This window comes from Seriola aureovittata, chromosome 2 (assembly GCF_021018895.1).
Source record: "Seriola aureovittata isolate HTS-2021-v1 ecotype China chromosome 2, ASM2101889v1, whole genome shotgun sequence".
In the NCBI taxonomy this organism is placed as follows: domain Eukaryota; kingdom Metazoa; phylum Chordata; class Actinopteri; order Carangiformes; family Carangidae; genus Seriola; species Seriola aureovittata.
The window spans coordinates 7,891,914-7,914,781 of NC_079365.1; the positions used below are offsets into that span (position 1 = coordinate 7,891,914).

Consider the following 22,868-nt stretch of genomic DNA (forward strand, 5'->3'; position numbering starts at 1 on the left):
ACTTGGATTTCTGAGATTCCAGAGAGAGACAGATGCTGTGTGCAACAGAGCTCAGGGGCAGAGCGAGCAATGTGTCAGCGTCACACAGTGTGATCCCTGTCTCCTCGGCGGGGCCGTCGTCAGCGTGCATGCCAGTACAGTTCCAGCCGCATGCTCTGATAAGAGCTCCCCAGCTGTCAGGGGTAGAGCTCACCGAACAAGGCTGTCACTCTGCTCAGAACTGCTCTGTCCCCGTCTGTGGCGCTGGCTCCGTCACCGCTCTTCACTGGGGAGAAGCTCTGGACCAGAATCTTCCCGCCAGCCAGAAGCGGACATGCTGCACTTCAACAGACACGAAAAAACACATTGTCCTTGACACATACTTACGCACTGACGAGAGATGCACATACATGTGTGCTTTTGCAGTCTGTGAGAAATGTTTGTCATTTCTTCAGGGCCTCATTACTTTCTCTGCAACACTCCAGAGTAAAAGTAGAAAAGCAGATTTGCTTGAGCTTGCCAGAAAAAAGAGCAGCTGACCGGATTCTGATGTGTGACTCAAAGATGGTAATGAGTTAAAGTGAATAAATGTATTTTTGATGTATCTCCTTCACAATGACAACAGTATACTTTCACATGAACATCCGCAGCAAAGAAGAATTGTTCTCCACCAGATGCCTTTTCCACTGCTTTGTTAATCTCTGCTTTTTGTTTTGCTTCCCACACAAGCAACTCGACTTGGAGTAGTTCAGTAATTATTTGTCTATGACAGACTCAAGAAAAATTCATTGCTCTCTACGGGAGGCACAGAGAAAATATAAGCACACTAATTAAGTGAAATTGCTTGCAGGCTGATATATTGCATCTAATTTGAAAAAAAAAAAAAAAAGCCAAATGTTTCATTCATTTCACCACATGGGCCTGAACGCGCTATGTTAGTGTTATGTTCATCATTATGTGATAAACAAAAAGACTGTGATACTTGCAACAATCTATCTAATCAAACTATTTAATCAAGTGTATCATACCCTTGCTGAAGTGCGCCCAGCAGTCTGTCATTCACCGAACAATAATGAGGAGCAGGAGAGTTGCTTGGAAGACTTGTGGGGTTGAAAAGCTGAACTCCCAGACACACCGGCTTACTGATCTGAATAGAGGGCGGCTTTTAATTCACCTGTAGAACTGCACCTGCTAAACAGCAGAAAAGAGTTGGAGTGCCAGAGATTATTGGCTCTCGCTACTTTTAAGAGCAGACTACAAAAGAAAACATCATGATACGTCTGTATAACAAGGAGAATAAGGTAAAGGGTTGATGCCTATTGCCAGTAGCTATATCTTTATTTTACTACTGAAGACATAACACCCGTCTTAAGTGAGCCGATGTCATCCTGATATCAATAAGATGCTGTTTTGGAACATTTATTCTATCTAATGCCATCATTACCATTTGGTGTTGTTTTCAACGCCCCATGAAGGAAGAGAAGAGCTCATTTAGTCTTGTTGAGCTCTAGCTCTGCCATCTAAAACAAACCATTTTCATTTGCTGAGTCAGTCTTCAGTAAGAAGGCAATAGATTTCCCCTGCTGTGCTGTGCACCTTGATGCAGATTTATTTTTTAAGATGATTTGGGGTCTGTACAGCACTGTAGCCTCACTTATTTTCCCCCGCCTGGACTGTAGCTCAAGTGTTTGACGGCTAGACATTTCTACAGACAGTGTAAAACATGAGAGGCAATAAGAGGTAATGATCATGCAAAAGTGACACTGTACTATTTGGATTTTGTTTAGTGCCAACCTTCATACATGTGGGATCTAATGACATGACAGAGGTTTTTAAAGTAAGATCCTAGCATAAAGTATCAATGATGATGCTTACGCTTTGAATGGTTGAGTAAAAAAAGTCACATGATGGGACAACAGGGATAACAGCTGTTGACCTGATATGTCTTATGCCGTACACATGTATTTTTGTCCACTTTATGCCTTTAAAGCGAAACTGTCACTGTCAATTCTTTCTGTTGCAATGAAAAACTGAACTCTTAACTAATAAAACACACCTTCGTTCAATCCACTTGACTGTCTTACTTGGTCTTGTATAACCATAAGCTTATGGCAGCCAGTGTTAGCTAATGTTAGCAGACTTTACCTAGATATTGCTTTATTACACACATTAGTGAGTCTCTACTTCTATTAAAAGACTGTGAAAGCCACAGAATCACCTATAATGTGATAATGTGTCACAAAGAACTTGCTTTTGAGCCATTACTTTTGTAAAGTTTTGGACTGAACTGAGAGTGCTATACTGAACCAGCAACAGACTGAACTTCCCATTTACCTGAAGTCAGTCAGACACAACATTGAACAGTTCAGCTGTATGAACATGATGTGTTCAGTTACTGTTGTATGTACTGAAGTGGATTTGAGTAGCAATCGGTTAGCTTTGATAAAAGTAAACAAATGCAGTCAAAGACCATGAATCTTTAAACTAAACTTACCAAAACAATTTGAATCGGCAAAGTACATGATTTATACATCAGTATTTTGTAGCATTTTTTAGATGTTAACATGAATGAAATGTTAATTTTTAATATAAAAAGTTTTGAGGGGGTTTTGTTTTGATCCTGTTCATCCTTTTTGCTGACATTCAGAAGATTTCTCTTCAGCTAAGGCTCACACATTTCCTAAGATTTGCCTCTAATAAAGTTTTCCTTATTGAATGTTTAAACAGGCAGAGCACAGAAAGTTTGTATATAAACTTCTGTAAAGCCAGAATCTGTAATCCTGACAACACTTCTTGTGACATTACAAGTCAATTTGCCCCGCTTCTTTTTCCCCCTTCTTTGTAACTACGAAATCCTTCAGAAATTTGAAGTCTGTTTCTCTATTGGCTTATCAATGCATCCACATTTCATTGGAGAGAGAGTGGCCATTTTGAAAGCACCCACCCCTACAGTCAGCACCATTGTGAATGCCTCTGAGAGAGCATGTTCCATTTAGCCGCCTCACAGTACGGCCAAACAAGCTTGGAAGGTTTGTGGCGGTGTTTGTGCTAAAGCTTTGGGGTGAAAATAAAATGGAGGAGCCCACACACACCAGAGACTGACAGTGCATATTTAATTTGTTCTGTGCTTATCAGCCTGGTCATACTGCAGGGGATAGGAAGAGAGGAGGGGAGGAGAGAGGGAGAGAAGGAGGAGGAGAGGAATCGGGTGGTTTGGACACGGCTTCAATCCCACGGTGATGAAGCCATTAAAGTGAACAGCAGCTGGCAGACACACACCATAAACAAGTTAACGCTTCACAAGAGGAAACACAGATTATCGTCTGACAATGAGAGCTTTTAGTGTGTGTGTGTGTGTGTGTGTGTGTGTGTGTGTGTGTGTGTGTGTGTGTGTGTGTGTGTGTGTGTGTGTGTGTGTGTGTGTGTGTGTGTGTGTGTGTGTGTGTGTGTGTGTTTATCCCTCTGTAGCCAGATAAATCCCTATAGAGAGGGACATGTATCCTATTGCACTGTAAATTCTTCTTCGGGCTCTGCAGCTGTCACCAAGTTTCCTCCAGAGTTAGTTCAGAGGGGAGTTGTCTCAGATTGCAGTATAATGAAGATCATTAGCCAAAGATTATTCCTATCGCTGCCTTAATTACAGTACTTATCTAATTGCTTATTAAAACCTAGATTTCGTGAATGCACAGAACCCAAATTAAATGGGTAAACACTTAATTGAACAAATCCATTAGTTCAGATAAAGAGTTTCATATGAGCAGACATGGCATGGAATAAGAGACTGCATTAACATAATGCAAGCTATGATTCTCTATTATCCACATTTAAATAAACATGTCTCCTTCTGTCTTTTTTTCTTCCCCTCCTATCTTTCTAAATTCTCATCCTTTTGTTTGTGTTGCTACCACTGTTTTATTGTAATGAGCATTATTGGCATGACCCTAAAAGCAGTTTGTTTTCCTAATAACAATTACAGAAAATGCTTTAAGATTAATGCTGGCACAAGTAAATGTCTAAAATCTCAATAAATCACCTTATTAACATGCATTAGCTGACAGCTGGAACAACATCAGCATAATTTTATCTCTCCCATCCTCCCCCGCTGTCACCTCCGCTCCCTCCTCTCTCATTCACTTTCTCCTCTCCTCTCCCTCCCACTCTGTAGTTTTCTGGGGAGGTGCCAGAGAACAAGGTGAACGTGGTGGTGACCAACCTGACAGTGGTGGACAGAGATCAGCCCCACAGCCCCAACTGGAACGCCGTCTACCGCATCGTCAGCGGAGACCCCTCTGGACACTTCACCATCCGCACCAACCCCATCACCAATGAGGGCATGCTGACAGTGGTCAAGGTAAAAGTGAAGCCGTTTGTTTGGTCTGTCTCTCTACACTCATCCTAATTAGCTCTTTTGAATTTGAAAGTGAACAATTGCTGTCCATTATTATTCAACACTGCATCTTGCATCATGTTTCCACCTGCTCTGAAGAGCCAGATGCTGATGACTGAGTACTTTGGTCTCACAATGTTTTCACTGAATTATGTCATTTCTCAAATTGGAGCACAGTTAGAACTAATCTTGCAATCAGCTACACTAATTTTCCCATCTCATTATTTTCTTTACTGTGTGTGTGTGTGTGTGTGTGTGTGTGTGTGTGTGTGTGTGTGTGTGTGTGTGTGTGTGTGTGTGTGTGTGTGTGTGTGTGTGTGTGTGTGTGTGTGTGTGTGTGTGTGTGTGTGTGTGTGTGTGTGTGTGTGTGTGTGTGTGTGTGTGTGTGTGTGTGTGTGTGTGTCTTTCTCTTCGCTCCTTCCTCCTCGGTTCCTCTCCAGCCGGTGGATTTTGAGATGAACCGTGCCTTTATGCTGACAGTGGTGGTGTCCAACCAGGCCCACCTGGCCAGCGGCATTCAGTCTTCACTCCAGTCCACGGCCGGAGTCACCATCTCTGTTCAGGATGTGAACGAGCCTCCCGTCTTCCCCGTCAACCCCAAAATGATCCGCTTTGAGGAGGGCGTGCCCGCGGGGACAACTCTTACGGTGTTTGCTGCCCAAGATCCCGACCACTTCATCCACCAGATTGTCAGGTACACTTCTGTCACAGCCATCTTAACTTCAAATGATAAAATCCTTTAAAATATATTTCCAAACATGCACGAACTAAGTCCATAATTTGGCCACTTTGGGCAGCAAAAAGAAGCTGTAAACACCAACTTTACATATTACTTTAAGTCGATGTGTTAAACGTGTCATGTATCTGGCCACTTGGCAAATATAAGACCAATATTTGCTTTTTTTTTACTCTGTTTAGAGTATTTCTGATGAAAGCAGCCACATCAGGAAATAAGGTTGATGACAGTGGTGAGAGTGAATCAAAACCTTGTGGAGTTGTGGACTGTAATTTGGTCCCTTGTTAATATGAAAATATTGATAATAGCAGATTTGGTAGAAGTGGTGATATAACCAATCAGTTTTCTTTAACTGATATTTTATTTATTCAGTATTTCAGCGTCATATACAGTGCTATGCAGTTCTTTCTTATCCAGTCTCCAGCTGCCTCTATATAGATTATAACATTGCATGCAACATTCAAGGACACTGCATTGAGCAGCATAAATAATGAAAAATAGGGAAAAAATCTTACAAGCAAATAAAAATTCAAGTTTCTTCTGTAGGTAGCAGCAATCAGTGCTCATGCTATCCACTGCACGTCTTATGTGCTTTAACTAGTTGTTATTAACTGAAGTGCCTCGTGTGCCTGCCAGCCTACTCAAATATTCAGTTTTTCTCTTTGTTTGAGCTCTCTCAAAATATGTTGTGTTTGGTCCTTGAATTTGAGGGCATTATGCCTGGAAAGTCTTGGAAAAGTCTTTGAATTTGATGTTTAAGAAGGTGTGGTAACTCTGAAGATTTTTGCTTTACTATAAGGAAGCCACAGTAAAGTTCATAATCAAAATTCGAACAGCTCACTTTTTTTTAACTTTTACTTCCAATACTTAAGTACATTATAATCAGAAAATTACTTTTGATACTGAAGTACAATAAATATCAGATACTTTAAGACTTTTACTCAATATGCTAAAAGGTGACTTTAAGTCTAAAGTCATTTTTTGGTAAGATACTAACCAGGTACTTTTACTCAAGTATTGCTTTATTCATTACTTTATACAAGACTGCTTGTATATCAGTGCTTCAGTCCAAAGGAGGACTGACTGTAGTGAGGTATTTCTAATATTTTGTCCACCCCCATCCCTATGAATCTGTGTGTCACCGATGTTTAATCAGTGCTGGACAGTTACTTCACAGTTTATGCCTCTTCTGTGACATTCTCAACTGACCCCCCACCCACATCCAGAGCTCCAGTTACCTCCCCGTTGCCAGGCGACTGGCGTGAAGAGGTCATCCTGTAATGAGTTGGACACTGTCTGCCTGCCCTCCTTAGATCCCTGTCTTCTCCTCCTCTTCCTCCTCATTGATCGCTCCCTCCATCCTTCCTAACTGGGATGACACACAGCGGGCATCGTGCCATCCCGGCATCGACCTTGTGCGACAGAAACTCCCACATGTCCACTGAGGTCCAGCAGCACCGTTCCGCTCCATCTGCCAGCTCCAACGAGAGAGATTGATTTTTCTTAATGTCAGTGAGACGGCCTCTTCCACTGTGGAACCAGTGGAAATGTTACTGAATTGATAGCAGTGGGGTTAGTGAGAAATGTTCTCTTATATGCACTGTACAGAGGACTGAGCAATATCCACATCTCAGGTTTCCTCTCCTGAAAAGACATGTCATGCAAAGCAAGTGGGCTGAGCGCTCCTGTCCTTTGAGAGAAGTAACACCTCTTTTACTCCATTTTCTCTCATCCCTCCCTCCCTCTTGCTCCTGCTGACCCTGTCCCTTCCTCTGTCAGTCCGTGTCTCTGTTATTTGATGGGAACTCAGAGCTGCTGTCTTCTCCATAGCAGCTTACCAGCAGTTGTTCAGCTCACGGTCAGACAACCTCATTGCTGCGGCTGCTGTATTCCCTTTAGGTGACCTCTCTTGAACCCCTGCACAATATACACACAGAAGACACAGAAATGCGCAAAGGTAGACTCACAATGATGCACGGGAGCGCCAGCACAGGATGAGTGAAAGGCCTGTGTGTGAGCAGTAGATGGGACAGGAGCCAGCTGGTGTTTTTTATTTTTATGAGTTTCCTGCCTTTTTCTCTCTCTGGAGGAAAGCAACGAGAAGATGATGTGAGGCCGAGCCTGTTTGCCAGCTGATTTTACTCTGAGATGTGATGAAGTGGCAGCAAGAGCAAATTAAACATGTGTTTGTTTGTGTGTGTTTTTGTATTTTTATCCTTGTTATGGTTAGAATATTAACCCTGAAAAGTGAGCACATGTTTTATGCTTTTTTGAGCTATTATTTAGCAGTTAGAGAAGTCTTCACAAGTATAGTAAGACACTCTGCTCTGTCAGGTGCAGTCACAGTAAAGACAGCGGGAGGTGAAATCATGTTGGCATAGGAAGGAGATGAGAGTGCCTGATGTGCCACGTAAACACTGCAATCTAACCTGCAGGGCAACGTCAGATCCTGACTAACGCTGCTCAACAGCCTCTTGCACTAGAAATCATATTTACTTCCATCTGATTATTATGTTTTCTCAGAAAGAAACTGTTAAAATATGATAGAGGGAGTTCCCGTCTGCCATCATGTCCCTGTCTCTCTGTTGGATGTGTACAGTGCAGAGGTGTTCGTCTTTAGCTGGAGGTGGAATTAGTTTTCTCCCTGCCTGTGAGGCTCTGCCACCAACGCACAGCTTTCATTAAGCCCCCGTTCCCACTCATCACGTTTTCCACCGACCATGCTTACATTCAGAAACATGCCTATGATCTCCCTCACTTTCTCGCTCTGTCCGCCTGTCCCTCTCACCCCCACCTTGTGTCACCACGGTGACACGCTGACCATCTCCTTGATGGTGAAACTTCTTGCTTGTCTACAATTAACCATTTCTCACTAAAACTGAGAGACAGGCACTTCCTACGCTCAGTCGGATGCTAAGACTCGTCATGGTTGTTAATGGGATATAGAGACTTTAATTCCAGCTGTCACTTTCCACTCCGTTGATGTATCGACCGGTGACAGTGATGAGAGTTGCTGTGGCAGTTGTGTGGGTACAAAGAGCAGTGAAGTTGTTAAGAGCCTCGCCTGGCTGTTCTGCATATGGGATCAGGTTTTCATCGGTCTTCATGCTAATGAGCTGCTGTTATGATAAGCTCAGTGAACATATGTTCCGCTCTCCATGTCACTGTAATATTTCAAAGGTGCTTGGCTGGTATTGCTTATTATGGTAATGAACATTGAACATGATAATGGGTGCTTCCACAAATAAAAGGTTCAGAGCTGCTGGAATTCAAGTAACAGTTTGGCTGCAAAAGTTAATTTCTGGAGTATGTTGGTATTTAATGAACCTTCTGTCTGTGTGTGTGTGTGTGTGTGTGTGTGTGTGTGTGTGTGTGTGTGTGTGTGTGTGGTGTGTGTGTGTGGTATGTGTGTATATGTGTGTGTGTGTGTGTGTGTGTGTGTACAGGTACTCCAAGCTGTCAGACCCAGCTAACTGGCTGAAGATCAACAGGACCAATGGTCAGATCACCACCATGGCTCTGCTGGACCGAGAGTCCATGTACGTCAAAAACAACGTGTATGAGGCCACATTCCTGGCATTCGACAATGGTAAGTCTGGTAAGTCAGGATGATTGTGTGTGTCGTGATGATTTGATAAACAGAGGGCCACATACAGCGCAATACAGAGTTATTAACAGCGAGGCTGTAGGGACAGCACTGTCTGTTGGTCCACCACTTTGGTCCAGATGTTCGGTTCAGACATTCGTGGTCTCCACAGGATGTCTCCTAAAGACCAGTGATCCCTTGACTTTTCCTCTAGCGCCACCAAGAAGACAACAGTCGTGCTTTTGACTGAAAGATCTGGAGAAATATTGAATGGATTGACATGTGAATTGTTCCCCGTCAAGATGAAGTGTGTAGCGTTCTTTCCACATTTCCACTTAAAAGCACATGCAGAAATGGGACCATCCAAGGAGCATGTGAATGCTCCACATGTACAGCATTCACAGAGCTGCCAGCATGCTTGTATACTTTAAGTCTTGTTCATTTTTAACAAAATTATGAAAAAATTGCAATTTTTTAACGTTGATGATAATACATCCAGCGTCCTATGACTGAAAAAGAAGCTGTTTTTTAATATTTTTCATCATCGTTCATCGTCATAGTGAAAGTAGCACAGGCAGGGGATGGATGAATGTAGCGGTTGTCATAATGGGCCACAACATAATCTAGTAACACATTACTCAGGCATATCTCTCACTGTTTAGACTCTGTTCATCTAAAACTAAGATGACATTATCAAACATAATGATTTATATATTCAGTCTGTACCTTCGGAGAAGCTGTTGTGCTGTCACTTGTTTCTCTTGACATTAGAGTGTCGGGTTACAAACAGCCCTGTAAGCTGTTTCAATCACCTCAGTACGCCTCACCTCAACAGTAAAGAAACTGTTTGATGTTGTCTGTCTTGTCACTCTGTGTATTTGACAAAGGCTAATGCCAGTTTACATAGGTCTAATGGATGACATAAGTTAGCTCTAATAAGTTGTTGTTTGTAACAAACTGAGGCAGATTTTTTATTTCACTTGATATTAAAATCCTTTAGAGCAACACAAAAGCAGAACAGACAGCTGTGGATTTTCCACAAACACCCTGTAGTGTGGGTGAACCGTAAAAGAATGTAATGGTTTGTTCATATACTGTACTGTATACAGTATACTGTGTATAAGTATGCACTGCCGGTCAGCGCCCTGTCTCCATGTAGAAAAAAAACAACTGAGAATAATATCTGTCAATGAGGGTCTTGAGTATCAGCCTCAGAAACTGCAACAGTGTATGCAGCTAAAGAACTAAGGCTCTACAAATGGATGTACTTGCTCTCTGTGTAAGTGGGTGGGACCCAGGTGTTTTTACCCCAGTGAGAAATGAGGGATTGGTTGCCCTGAAGCACACCAACTTAAGCTGAAAGTGTTGACTGCCAATTGATTCTAGAGCCCAGTGTCAACCAGGGGATATATTCCACTTTGATTGAAATTCTCTTTACTTATTCTATTCAAGCGAAGCGTAAGAAGCAACAAAGCACCCAGCCAATCATAACCGACAAGACGGTCGATGGGCCTTGGGACCCAGGGCAACAGACCTTTACATAGTTGATGCACTAAGTTACTGTCTGACAGAGGGAAAGAAGTTGAAATCCAACACTGATGAGCTACTGCGGTGAACTATCTGTGGTGCACTGCATCAGTAATTTAGTCCAGCTTGCTGACAGTCTGCGTGCAGGGGGTTGTCAACTGAATATCAAGGCCACAATATATCATTGCAGTCTGTTTTATTCAACTGAGCAGTGCACATATTTTCTTCATCTGTAGTTTGGGGTTGTGATGTTATGTCATGTATTAATTCAGTACTATCCTTGATCAAGTGCGAGTGGAATCTCATTGTGAAAAATGAATAAACTTGCTTTGCTTTCACACTCTGAGATGAGTTAATGACTGAGTAAATTTTAATCATAGTTGTTGATTTACATACATGTATAAAAGGGTTTGTCGGATTAATTCATAACGGTGGAGCACAGTTTATTATGTTGAATTTCGGTTGGATTATTTCACCTGTGATTTTTCATACTTTGGACAAATATCATAATATTGATTTTACCCATATGACCTAACCCCACTGCCTCAACTGGTTGAGGTGAAGCTAATTCTTCATATATTGCTTTGTAAATGGCTGTAGGGCATACTGTCAGCTGGGACTGGCTCCGGCCCCCCTGCAACCATCCAAAGGATAAGCAGTATAGCTCATGGATGGATATACAGCATACTATAACCTAATGAATCATCATATATAAGAAGCAGATATGTTTTTCGTGTAAAATCTTAATCTTTGAAATAGCTGGTAGCTAATGTATAATAATACTAATGGAGTTGTTGTACAATATTTCCCTCTTAAATGTAGTGTCATTCAAAATATTAGAATAATAAAGTGAAGCACAGGTACGTTGAGTTTGTACTCAAACAGTACTGGAGTAAAGTTAGTGGTGGTTGTAATAATTATCTGGTCACATCCACTGGTTTTATTTGAGTAATTTCACTTATCAATTAACTGTGCAAAGAAAGTCCAATCGCTTAAAACTGACTCCAATTATGTTCTATTTCTTTAAAATCAGTGTCTCCATCATTGTTAGTCTGCCTATGTGTTTATCTCAATTGTCACATTTTGATTCAAATATTTCTAAAATGTGATTGTTGCATGAAAATACATGACCTCACTTTTTTTTTCAACTGAGTCCCTTCAACTTTAAACCCCTGAGATGAACCAAACTGCGGAGATTATCTTGCATGTGAAATGACCCTCAGAGAAACAAGCTGAATGAGAAAATATGTTTTCAGGGCCTTTATTCAACAAAAACGATTGAATGCATTGATATATGGAATTTTTAAAGAGATGTTCTCTGATCATTTCATCAGTCAGGAATCAAAACAGTCCAGTGGTTAAATATTTAACTTCAACTTTAGTTAAACCTCATTACAAATGTTTTCACTGCTTTTGTTGGTCAGTTTCAAGTTGCACCGACTTGAAACAGACCAGCAGAACAACTTCGAGTTCATGTTTCTTTTTGAAGGCAAGTGGTGCGCTTAAAAAAACCAGAGGGGCTTATTCCCTGCACGGTGTTGGAGCAGCACCAGCAGAAACATCAGCAGAAAAACAACATTTATCAGTCAGTATAAGTGCAGTTCACTTACTGTGTCTGCTGTAATCAAAGCACATTAGAGGTTTTGCTCTTAACACTGCATGATACATCACAAATGTGTCTCCTTGAACCTGATTCGGTTCTGTCCTGGTCATGAATCATAAAAAAACCCCTGAGTATGTCATGATGAGCTTGTTCTGCTGGATGCAGTGAAGGGTTAGTGTCTGAGTCTCTTCCCAGTGGCTTTTTCAGGGTGCAGATAAAAGCAATCTTTATGTGAGCGTCGTCCCCTCCAATATGAGTCTCTCCTCAGCCTTTTCAGGAAGCACCCGGTTCTGAACAAAGGGACTGAAACATTGTGTGTCTTTTCATTTGTTCTGGTTGTTTTGTTTGGGTGCTCCACTACAAATGTATACAGTATTGTTCCTCCACTTTCAGCCTCTCGGTAAACAAAACATTTTTTATTCACAGTTGTTTCTGTGCTTGTACGCCTCATTTTCTCACTCCTACACATGAATCAGCTGGAAAAATGTCACTGACATGGAAGTATTGTTTTGCATTCTTCTGTAGCTTTTTCATCACACTCCCTCTTCCTGCTTCTTGCTCCACCTCCAGTCATTTCATCTTTACTCCTCTGCCAAGCCCCTATTCACTCCTCTCCATCTTTATCATAATCTCACCACCTCCTCCTTCTCTCTTTCCCCTCGCCTCCCCTCAGGTTCGCCTCAAGCCAGTGGGACAGGAACCCTCCAGATCTACCTTATCGACGTGAACGACAACGCTCCGGTGCTGATACCCCGGGAGGCCCAAGTGTGCGAGCGTGCACGCCCCAACTCCAGGATCAACATCACCGCATCAGACGCTGACGCCGACCCCAACGTGGGACCCTTTGTCTTTGAGCTGCCTTCTTTTCCCTCAAGCGTTCGCCGCAACTGGACCATCTCCAGGCTGAGTGGTAACTAAATGCTGTACATTGTCTTTCATAGAGTTAGAATTCAGGAAATAAACATGTGATGTAAAATTTAGGAGGTATGGAGGAATGACATATGACCATTCAGCATCCCGAGCTGAATGAAATCATAAACTTAACAGATAGGATGCAAAACCCCTCTGCAGAATAAGTGGCGACATCAATCGGGGGACCGGGGCTTGCTGTAAGCTGTGAGAGAGTCCAAGTTTAACAAAATGACTCACAACGCACACAGTGAGAGAAACGGGTGCTATCCAGTGCTGACGTATCATCTCGTGTTTGTGATAAATGAGATCCATTCATCTCTCTGTCCCCCGAGCAACCGATCTGTCACCAAATCCACCCAGATGGATGTATCACAGCAGTTGTCTTGAGGACAAATCTGATCATATACCTGGATCCCTCTCCCATCGAGCCTCTTTTCTTAGCTTGACTGAGTGATAGATGCTGAAGGTTACACATTACTTTTTCTTTTTAATGCCTCCTTGCATACACACATGTCAGAATGATTGCTGGCAGTTTGTTTGGTTGCAGCTTTTATTTGGTGTGTCATTCACTCATACCTACGCACCAGGACATGATATCCTGCAGTAAACAAAATGTAATTTCTCTGCAGTACACTGTCTAATCTTGTTTTCCCCTTCTTCCTCTTCTCCACCTCCTCTATGTCTCCCCCCCCCCACTCACTGCCCTCCATCTTGTAATGCTTCTTCACTTCCTACCACCAATACTGCCTCACTCCCACACTCCAGGTGACTATGCTCAGCTCAGGCTCAGGATTCCTTACCTGGACGCAGGTATGTACGAGATCCCCATCATCGTGTCCGACTCTGGGAACCCTCCTCTGTCCAACCGCTCTGTGATCAGAGTCAAAGTTTGTCCCTGTGACGATAACGGGGACTGCAGCGCCACAGGGGCTGTAGCAGCTGCCGGCCTCGGCACCGGGGCCATCATTGCCATACTCATCTGCATCATCGTGCTGCTCAGTGAGTGCAACACAGAGGAAAAGTCAAACCTAAACACGACTGGATCGGTGCATTTCTATGTATTATACATCATAAAAATGACAGAATTTAGTGCTGCTCATAAAGCAAATCTTGTGTCTACGTGTGACTGTTATAATATCATTTCTTTTTCTCTCAGGCATGGTTCTGCTGTTTGTGGTGTGGATGAAGCGCAGAGAGAAGGAGCGGCAGGCGAAGCCCCTGCTGATCGACCCTGAGGACGATGTCAGAGACAACATCCTCAAGTACGATGAGGAGGGAGGAGGAGAGGAGGACCAGGTATTCCTTGTAGTCAGTAAATATACTGTACCAAAGTCAACAGCTGTTAACCAGCAGTGGCATCTTGTGGTATTTACTGTCTCTTGCAGATGGTAAGGAACTGATCCAATTGATTAGATTACTACAATTGTCAAGTGCAGATAAATTGTCTGAGAGTTGCAGCTTCATGATGAAGAAATAAAAGCTGACCGTAAGTGAGGCAACAGAAGTAAAATAGTTAATGGTTATGAGATGAAATTTTCAGAATAAACCATTGACCTTTACAGTTATGTGGAAATTACAGCCCATATGTCAGAAAACAAGCATCACATGTGAGGACCAGGTTTTCACAGCACTGAGCCGTGGAGCGTCTTTGCTTATATTTTGTATTTCAAACTTTGCTCCTGGTTCTTTCCTGCAAAACAATTTCTAATGAGTCAGAAGTGAAACCACTGCTGGACCCAGACATTTTAAATATAACCTGACCTGGCCTTTTAAAACACAGCTTCAACATTTTCTGACCAGTTCAATCTCACATCAGCGTGAACCCTCCAGATATTTGCAAATGGAAAATTTCAACCTGCTGAATGTTGCTGTAAATTGGTGAGGCTGCCTCTTTCCTCATCCGAAGCTCAGTAATTAGCTCCTTCAACGTAATAAAATAAAATTCCACAAAAGTGAGACAGAAAATTAGAGTGTGTACCACAGTTTCAAAATTAGCCGTGAACATGACTTGGCAAGCGTAATTCAGCTGGACTGCAGAGTGAGAACATATTTTTGTAAAAGCGAGTGAGTGTGTTTTCAGGCGGCAATCTGCCCTCTGCCCTCCAACAAGTACTGGGGCTGAAAAGCGGCTTGGCTTGAATTCCACGCCTGTGCAGCTCTTTTAATATGATGAGCCCTATTTCTGCTCAGAAATGCTGTTGAACAAGCTTTTTTTAGTTATACACCTACTACACACCACATGCTCTTGCCTAATATTATTTTATACATAAATAAAAAACAATAATTGTAAGCTCCGACACCTTTGATTAATTCAGAAATTTGTTATTAATAATGCCCTTTTTTGATACCTGCTGTTTTCCAACACCCACACACACATCAGGTATCTAGTACATCAACAAACACATGCATCACGTGGCTGCAGTGCATATAAGCATATTATCACTCTTAAGCATCTGTTTGAGGACTTAGAAGGTGCATGTCTTTATCAGCTGCAGGAGAGCTGTTCATCAACAACCTGCTCTTTGTATTTCCAACATATGGCTGAACATCTTAAAAATGGATAGAAATAAAAGCAACAATTGTAAACAATAGATGTGTATTAACAGCACTGTTCATTCAGAGTAATTTGCACATAAAGCAGACTGAGGGCTCGCGTGTGTGTGTGTGTGTGTGTGTGTGTGTGTGTGTGTGTGTGTGTGTGTGTGTGTGTGTGTGTGTGTGTGTGTTCCTGAGAGAGCAAGACAGAGAAGGAGAGAGCATGTTGACTGATGCATGGGGGGCACAAGCTCCACATGCTTTAAGAGTAATGCTCAAACCACTGAAAACTATTTCAGTGGTTTTGATCATTGCAGACTTGTTTTTCACATTATAGCGCTATGACTTGTTACTAGTTCTAAGCAGGTTTCTTGCATGTAGTGTGTTCACACTGGGAAATAGACAAAACATCAATACAAAAGTAAACTCAAAGCAGACAGCATGTGTACTAAGAATGGTCGATGTTTGTTTTTGAGTGTGCTTTTTATGCACTCTATTCTCCCACAATGCAATGCACAAAGGAAATGGAGGAGCTACTCAGCCAGAAAGAAATTGAAATAACTTTTGGTTGTTGAGAAAACAGAAATGAGTAATCAGTCTTAAGAAAGATGTTTTTTCTTTCTGTTTATAAAGTTTAACTGGTAGTTTGATGGACATCTAACATCACAAATATTGTGTTGTTTCTCGTTACTGTGTCTAACTGCTAAAACTTTACACTTGTCCAGTTAGTTAGAGTCAAAACTGTGTAGAATTAGTATGTAACATGGACACAGCTGAAGTCTGCAGCAGTGCACATTTACAAAGGAGCTCAAATATTTTTTTTAGAAAGTCCTGTAGTACAGATTTCACAGCAGGTCAGTCCTGTGCGCTCGCAGTCTGAATAGGAACACACATCAAAGTGTGTGTGACTGTGAGGGCGAACAATGAGACCTGACCAGAAAATAAACTCCAACATGAAAACTGAGCCTGATCACACAGTTTCAACTCCTGCAGTTAGAGAAACAGGTTTGAAACAGGTGATATTTAGATAATGATGATAAACCGCATCACCAAACTGACTCTCACCTTTCCCCTCCATGGCTTTCACTTAGGACTATGACCTGAGCCAGCTGCAGCAGCCCGAGTCTCTGGACCACATCATCAATAAGCCGGCGGGGGTGCGCAGGGTGGACGAGAGGCCTGTGATCACTGAGTCGCAGTACCCCGTCAGACCCAGTCTGCCCCACCCTGGAGACATAGGAGACTTCATCAATGATGTAAGCAGGAGAACGGAGGAGAGATGTTTCGGTGTTTCGTTAACTGTTTCTGTTTATAAGCTAGACAGTCAAGCAGGTGATCACAGGCTGTTAATGTTCCCTCACTGACTGAGTCAAATATAGGGCTCATGAATTTTGAAGTTTTTTTTTTGGATCGTCGATGACCAGAATTGATTATCTTGAAATATTTCAAGAGAGACATGCAGGGATTCACTTTGTTTTCTACAGAATTGTATTCCTGTCACTGCTGGAAATACTGTATTTGGCCACTGGACACAGCTCAATGTCTGGCTCTGAAACAGCATTCAGAGCATCATGGGACATTAAAGCCCTGATGGATGGGTGAGCCTGATAAGACAAAGTTTACTGCAACATTTACAGTCTGGCACCCTGCACCTGTTAGTTTGTGAAAAATCAACACCTCCATTATATTGTTAGTGAAGCGCAGCAGCTGGCCTGAATCCAGTCTGACTCAACCATCCTGATACAGTAGGTCAGACCTCACAGAACAGGAGGTACTGTACTAGAACTCAGAGTGGGGGTTGAAGATCTTTTCTGTCTTCCTTGTCTTTGCGTCTCCAGGGTCTGAGGGCGGCAGACAACGACCCCACAGCTCCTCCCTACGACTCCCTGCTGGTGTTCGACTATGAGGGCAGCGGTTCAACTGCCGGATCCGTCAGCTCGCTCAACTCCACCAGCTCAGGGGACCAGGACTACGACTACCTCAACGACTGGGGCCCTCGCTTCAAGAAGCTGGCCGACCTCTATGGGGGAGGGGACGATGACTGAGAGTGGAGCGGGGGGCTGGGCGGGGCTGCGGCGGGGGTCGTGAGAGGCAGGGTCGGATGGATGGATGCTCCCGGAGACCACGGGCAGGGGCCAAGAACATGACGCAGGCTCCATGGTAGACGTGTGAGGAATGGACCCTTACATGGGCTGTGTTAGTTTGCTCACAGCGACCAAGCCTGCTAACATGAATTCCGCTGCAACGCAACTGTATTCTGGCTTTATATTTTTTAGTGGCGAGTTTGTAGTGTGATGTTTTTTTTTTTTCTTCTTTTCGTTGTTCTCTCACCTCGCTGGACCCGGAGCTCTCTGGGGACAAATCAAGGCGGTCGTGAGAGACACAAGTAATGAATTAGTGCTTTGATTGATTGTTAAAACAAAACCATCTCTTGCTTTAGTCTCACACTGAAGAGAATGTTTTTTGGGAAGACGCTCTCTGACTCTCTCTTTCACTGTCAACTTGAATTTCCTTAGAACAGAAGCACTGTCATTTTATAAAGTGCCTTTTGTGGTGTGTTTTTGTATCAGACTCCTGCTATCTCAGGATCGGTTGCCATTTGTGCAGTACAGTGGAGGTACGTTCTCTCGTCGGCCCCCTGCGCTCCTAAAACCAGCCCTGCCTGTCACTCTCCTCTCCCCCTCACAGTGGTGCAGATGAACAACCCCAGCAGCCAGTCCCAGGAGGGAAGCACACAACCAGGGCAGACTATCGGACATCATAACCCAGTGAATTATGGCCTAAAAGACGCCAATAAGAGTCGTTTTGGGTGAAGGCAACCCTCTTCTCCAAGGACCTGCTCAGTTCGACTTTCACAAGCATCACCTGTTAACACAACTACAGCGACACACTGACATTGTGTGAGACCATTTTTATATATGTGGGGGTTTTCTAATTTAGTGGAGAATGCCTGCCTTTCCTCTGTGGACTCATGAGTTTAGGCCTTTATGTTGAGACGCTTGCCTGCCATGTATGGTTTTGTGTTGCTTTCTCCACAGTGTAAAGCTTATGTAGGCATGATCTGATTAGTCAGACAGTGTAAGAAAAGTGGTACTTGAAACGACTAGGGACAAAGGCATTTGAGAGAGATTTTTTTGTCGCCTTGAACATTCCCGTTTTTTATAGGCCAACAAAACTATTAAAAGGTGCATGATTTTTTTTTCAAAATGTTTTACTCAAAGCACTTGTTACTATGTGGTGAGAATGTGAAAATAGTCAGCAGAAACTATATGAATATACTCTGTATAAAGACACTGAGAAAATAAAAATACTGTAAGATACCTATTTTTGAAGTATTGATGACATAAACGTTGCTGCTCTCTCTCTCTGGCTCTTCATTGGGCTTAGGGGATTTTTGGCCTGTTCATTTTTAATATGTGGATTGTTTTGTTTCTTTGTCTTCTGTTGAAGCATAATTCCATTTTTTAAGATGCCTGCTTATACATTTTCCATTTGAGTTTTTCTCTTATTTTTCCATTTCTAAAAACGCTGTTACACTCCTTTTCTATATAAAACACAGCCTTCCCCTCTCACTCTGTATTGTCTGACAGATGTGTTCCTCCTGTTGGCCTCTGGCCCCGGGGCAGTGGAAGGTTCATTAGCCATGCCTGCTGATAGTTGTTCTATTATTCAGTGTATTGGAATTCTTTTACTCATTCATCTAGATACTGGATGTGTGCTTTAGAAAATAAACAAGACATGTTTTGAAAACGTGACATCTTTTTCTCAGTATTCCCTCCTCGCATCATGATCAGGTCTTCACAGCCGGGTTGGTTCATCTATTTCAAATATAACTCAGATATCACTCAAAGCTTTACATTACAACGGGCCTCCGTGATCTTTGAAATCATTATTTATTACAGCTTTATCTCAGATAATGTCGAGCTAGAGCCACTGTGTGCAGGATTTAAACATTTCTGACATTTGCGCGCTGCATTGGCAGGACCAGAAAAAGGACCGTGTGTGGCAGACAACAGTCCTGTTGATAAATGGGCCGAAAACGACAGCGATACTGCATCGCTTTTCACCCAGATTGTTTCTGCAAACACTTGCGCCATCAAATTCATTTTAAATGTGCTATAATCACATAAAAATTCAACACATAGTGGCTTTTCCAACTGTGTTTGTTCATGAAATGATTGGTTTGTATTTGTGCTCTGAGGCATTTTAGTCAATTTTTCTTTTTAGAGTAGAATAATGTATTTTTAAGTGTTAGAGGAAGTCATGAAGCAGAACAGACTCCCTTTGGATTTACACAGTTAATCTTTGACCCTATTGTTTGGATATGGTTTCATTTTCTAATAAAACACTCACTATTTGTTCTTTTATTGCATCTCAGACCAAGGAGCATTACAGCAGTGTATGGGGTCAGGAACTATATTTGTGTCCAATCCTGTGATTTCAATTAGTCAGCTGAAGTGCCAAAAAACCCACTGGGGACTTAAAGGGTTTTAATCCTCTCCGGCTGTGTGTCTATCAATTAGCCACACCATTAATCCCCACGGCGTAATCTCATTAGATAGAGCGCCTTTAATGAGACACCCAGAGAGAAAGCACAGAGGCAGGCGGTAAGAGAGAGGAAGAAAAATGAGGCGGTGGCAAGATGCAGGTAAGCCGTGTGGAGAGGTGATTAGTAGGATGGAAGAGAGGGTCAGCGGGGGGGGGGGGGGGGCAAAGGAAGAGAGATCCAAGCACAGCAGGGACAATACATAACATTTATAAAATGCTTTTGAAAAAAAGAAGGTGAAGTATGAGGAAGTGAAACAGAGTCATGCTTCATCTTGTATTGTTCTCTACGGTCACAAATTAGAGGAGTGGTAAAGAAGACGGGTAGAGGTGAGCAGAGTTAATGGAGCATACTGGACTAGTTGATGAGAGATGCTTTGAGTCCCTTGTTAATCTACACTGGAGTATCCCAGTAATGAGAACATCCAGTAATAAACCCAAGTTAACCTTTACAGTAGTACAATAATGAATTCTCCTATGGGCCCCACAGAATTGTGGACCCATGTTAATAAGAGAGCCATCAGAGGTGGGCTGCACTGCTCTGAAATAATAATCAAGATGGTAAGAAGTCGTCTTGGTCGTAGCTGGTCAGCAGATAAGGAGATTAACTTCAGGGGAGGTTTCTTTGATGGGTTTAGCTGAAGTTCACGTGGTTTCCGTGTGGCTGGATACGCAGGGTGAAAGAAGAAAGCAAACTCAAGTTGCCCCCTTGATAAACGGCGTATATGGACTGAGAGCTTTGCTGCTGGCTCGTAGCCAGGGCCCTGTGTGATGTAAATAAAGTTCTCCTCTTCAAACATGTCCAAGCCTGGCTCCTTTCCTTTCCTCTCCTCATACTGTAGCTCTAGTGGGTCTCTTGGGTCGGTGCTGGGAACAGTCCAATCTGAAAAACACCAGCTGATGTTGGTTCTGATTCTGGCTGCGTGATCAACTGTTCACAGTTTAGTGTTGATGTCGCTCTACAGCTGAGGTGCCGCCCAGGACAGGCTGGCTCTGCTGGCTGCGTTTCTGCTGACACCTCTCTGAACCTCCTGCTATTTCAGGACTCTAAAATGAGATCAAAGCAGCAGAATAAATTTGATGTTCCTGCTGCAAGTGGGGGAGAGAATACTTTTTAATGACCAGCCATTTATGATATGGATGGCTGGTCCAGTGGAGACACTCTGCTATTAACAAGACAGGGTGCTCACATCAGTCAGTGCTGAAACACTGTCTATGTGTTATCAAACAGCATTTAAAAAGAGTATTTCCTACAAATCACTGTTGTTTTCTGTTGTAGATTTTATCAAAAGTAAAGGTGGACAATAACGAAAAACAATTTCTCACTTTATAGTCCTCAGAGGAATATATTGTACTTTTTACTTCACTACATTGATTTGATAACTACTAGTTATTTCACTTATTGCATTTTTACATGTTAAACATACAGAAATTTGAGATAATAGAATACATTGCTATACTATTAAACTCAAAATATAAAGTTGTACTAGTACAGTAGTTTGTAGTGGTGCTGTAGCCCCGCCCACCAAATGCCCAGAGTTTTCAAACTAAAGCCAAAAATCCAAAAGTCTCCATTTTAGGGGCTCAAGGATCCCGTCGCCAGTAGGTGGCATTCAGGAACACCTGTAATATCGTCACAATGAATGATGCATCATGGGCTTTCCCTTGTGTTATTTGACGTCCTCAACACAAGCACATGAATGTATCTGCTGCTGCTGAGCAGCTCTGCAGAGAGCAGCCTCTCTGTGTGATTACATGCTGGAGTGCAGTGGGAAACCCGAGCTGCATCCTCGAGCAGAGCTGCTGCTCTCATCAACTTGGTGTTATTCTTCACTTCAGCCTCAGGTTAAGTGCCTTCCCCAGGACACTGACTACATCTCTAAATGCTAAAAGATGATTCCTTTGCAGCCAAGTCAGTCTCTGGTGTCCTTCAGGGTGCAATCAAGCTTCTCTTCCCATCTGCCCCTCAATTCTCCTCTGTCAGCATCACTCCAGTAAGACAGACCAACATTTAGCATGAATAATGGATGTACAGCACAGTCATTAGTATGAATAAATAATTGACCACCACACGTGTGCAACAGCATTAGTCTTGTAAATGTAATGATGATATTACAGTAACACGACGGGGAGTAACAACACCTATCTGGCCACGTGCCCAATGTAAGCTGATTAGTCGTAGTTTTATGACTCTGATCTTATATATGTGTCTCATGTATTTAAACTCCTTATTCCGTCTAAAGAGCATCATTTGCATACGCTTCATGGTGAGTCCTAACTGAAGAGATAACACTTTTCATACATAATTCATTTGTGTCTTTCTGAATCTTAAAAAGTGTTTGTGGAAGAGGTGAGATTTTTGGCCTGAAGGTGTGTCCTGGTCATTTATATCTCTGCTAGTGTTTTTATTATAAATGTGCAGATATTTTATTTGATGTTTTTTTTTTTTTGTGGAAGCATTTGACCATCAGCCAGGCGAGTGGTGTGACTCTGGGGGTGGCAGTGTTGGTTCTGTTTGTTGTTGCACCACTTTGGTCCAGATTGAAATACTGTATCTTAAAGAATTTTGAATGGATTGCCATGTTTTGTACATTCATGGTGAATCGTTCTGACTTTCCCAGTGGTGTCAACATGATTTTTTCTTTCTTTCGTCTCAGGAGTGTATTCATTTTGTGGAATCATTGGGACAAAATTTCAGTTCTTCTAATACTTCTTCTAACACACTCATGCCTCCGCTCTACTTTGTGTTTAGTGCAAATGTTGACTGTAAATTGAGATGGCGAACATGATACTGTGCTTAAGTACAGCTTCACTGAGCTGCTCTCATGGCTGTGGACTCTTAGTCTTGGTAAGTTTTTTCAATGTCTCCCATCTTAAGTGTACTACCAGTATCTCCTGACATGGATTTACATTAGCCACGCAGGTATTTCAGGAGTCTGACCCCAATTTGAGAAAAGATCAGTGGGTTAAAATGCAAATGGCCGTTTTGACTTCCACATCAGCCTGTGTCGTGTAGAGTCTCAGCTTTGTTTGTTCCTGTGTTCAGGAACATGATATC

At 42.5% G+C, this 22,868-nt stretch overlaps 1 protein-coding gene across 2 annotated transcripts in view; it reads left to right on the forward strand.

The window, feature by feature from the left end:
* cdh4 (cadherin 4, type 1, R-cadherin (retinal)) overlaps positions 1–19,020 on the forward strand; it is a 194,085-nt gene extending 175,065 nt beyond the window's left edge. The window contains exons 10-17 of one of the 2 annotated variants that reach the window (XM_056401263.1): positions 4,145–4,330; positions 4,807–5,060; positions 8,549–8,700; positions 12,492–12,728; positions 13,496–13,729; positions 13,887–14,026; positions 16,357–16,521; positions 17,104–19,020. In XM_056401263.1, coding sequence (XP_056257238.1) covers positions 4,145–4,330; positions 4,807–5,060; positions 8,549–8,700; positions 12,492–12,728; positions 13,496–13,729; positions 13,887–14,026; positions 16,357–16,521; positions 17,104–17,310 — 1,575 coding nt within the window. In that variant the 3' untranslated portion in view covers positions 17,311–19,020. The remainder of the gene's footprint in view (positions 1–4,144; positions 4,331–4,806; positions 5,061–8,548; positions 8,701–12,491; positions 12,729–13,495; positions 13,730–13,886; positions 14,027–16,356; positions 16,522–17,103) is intronic. The other variant, XM_056401273.1, reaches the window with a different exon arrangement.
* Positions 19,021–22,868: the final 3,848 nt, after the last annotated feature.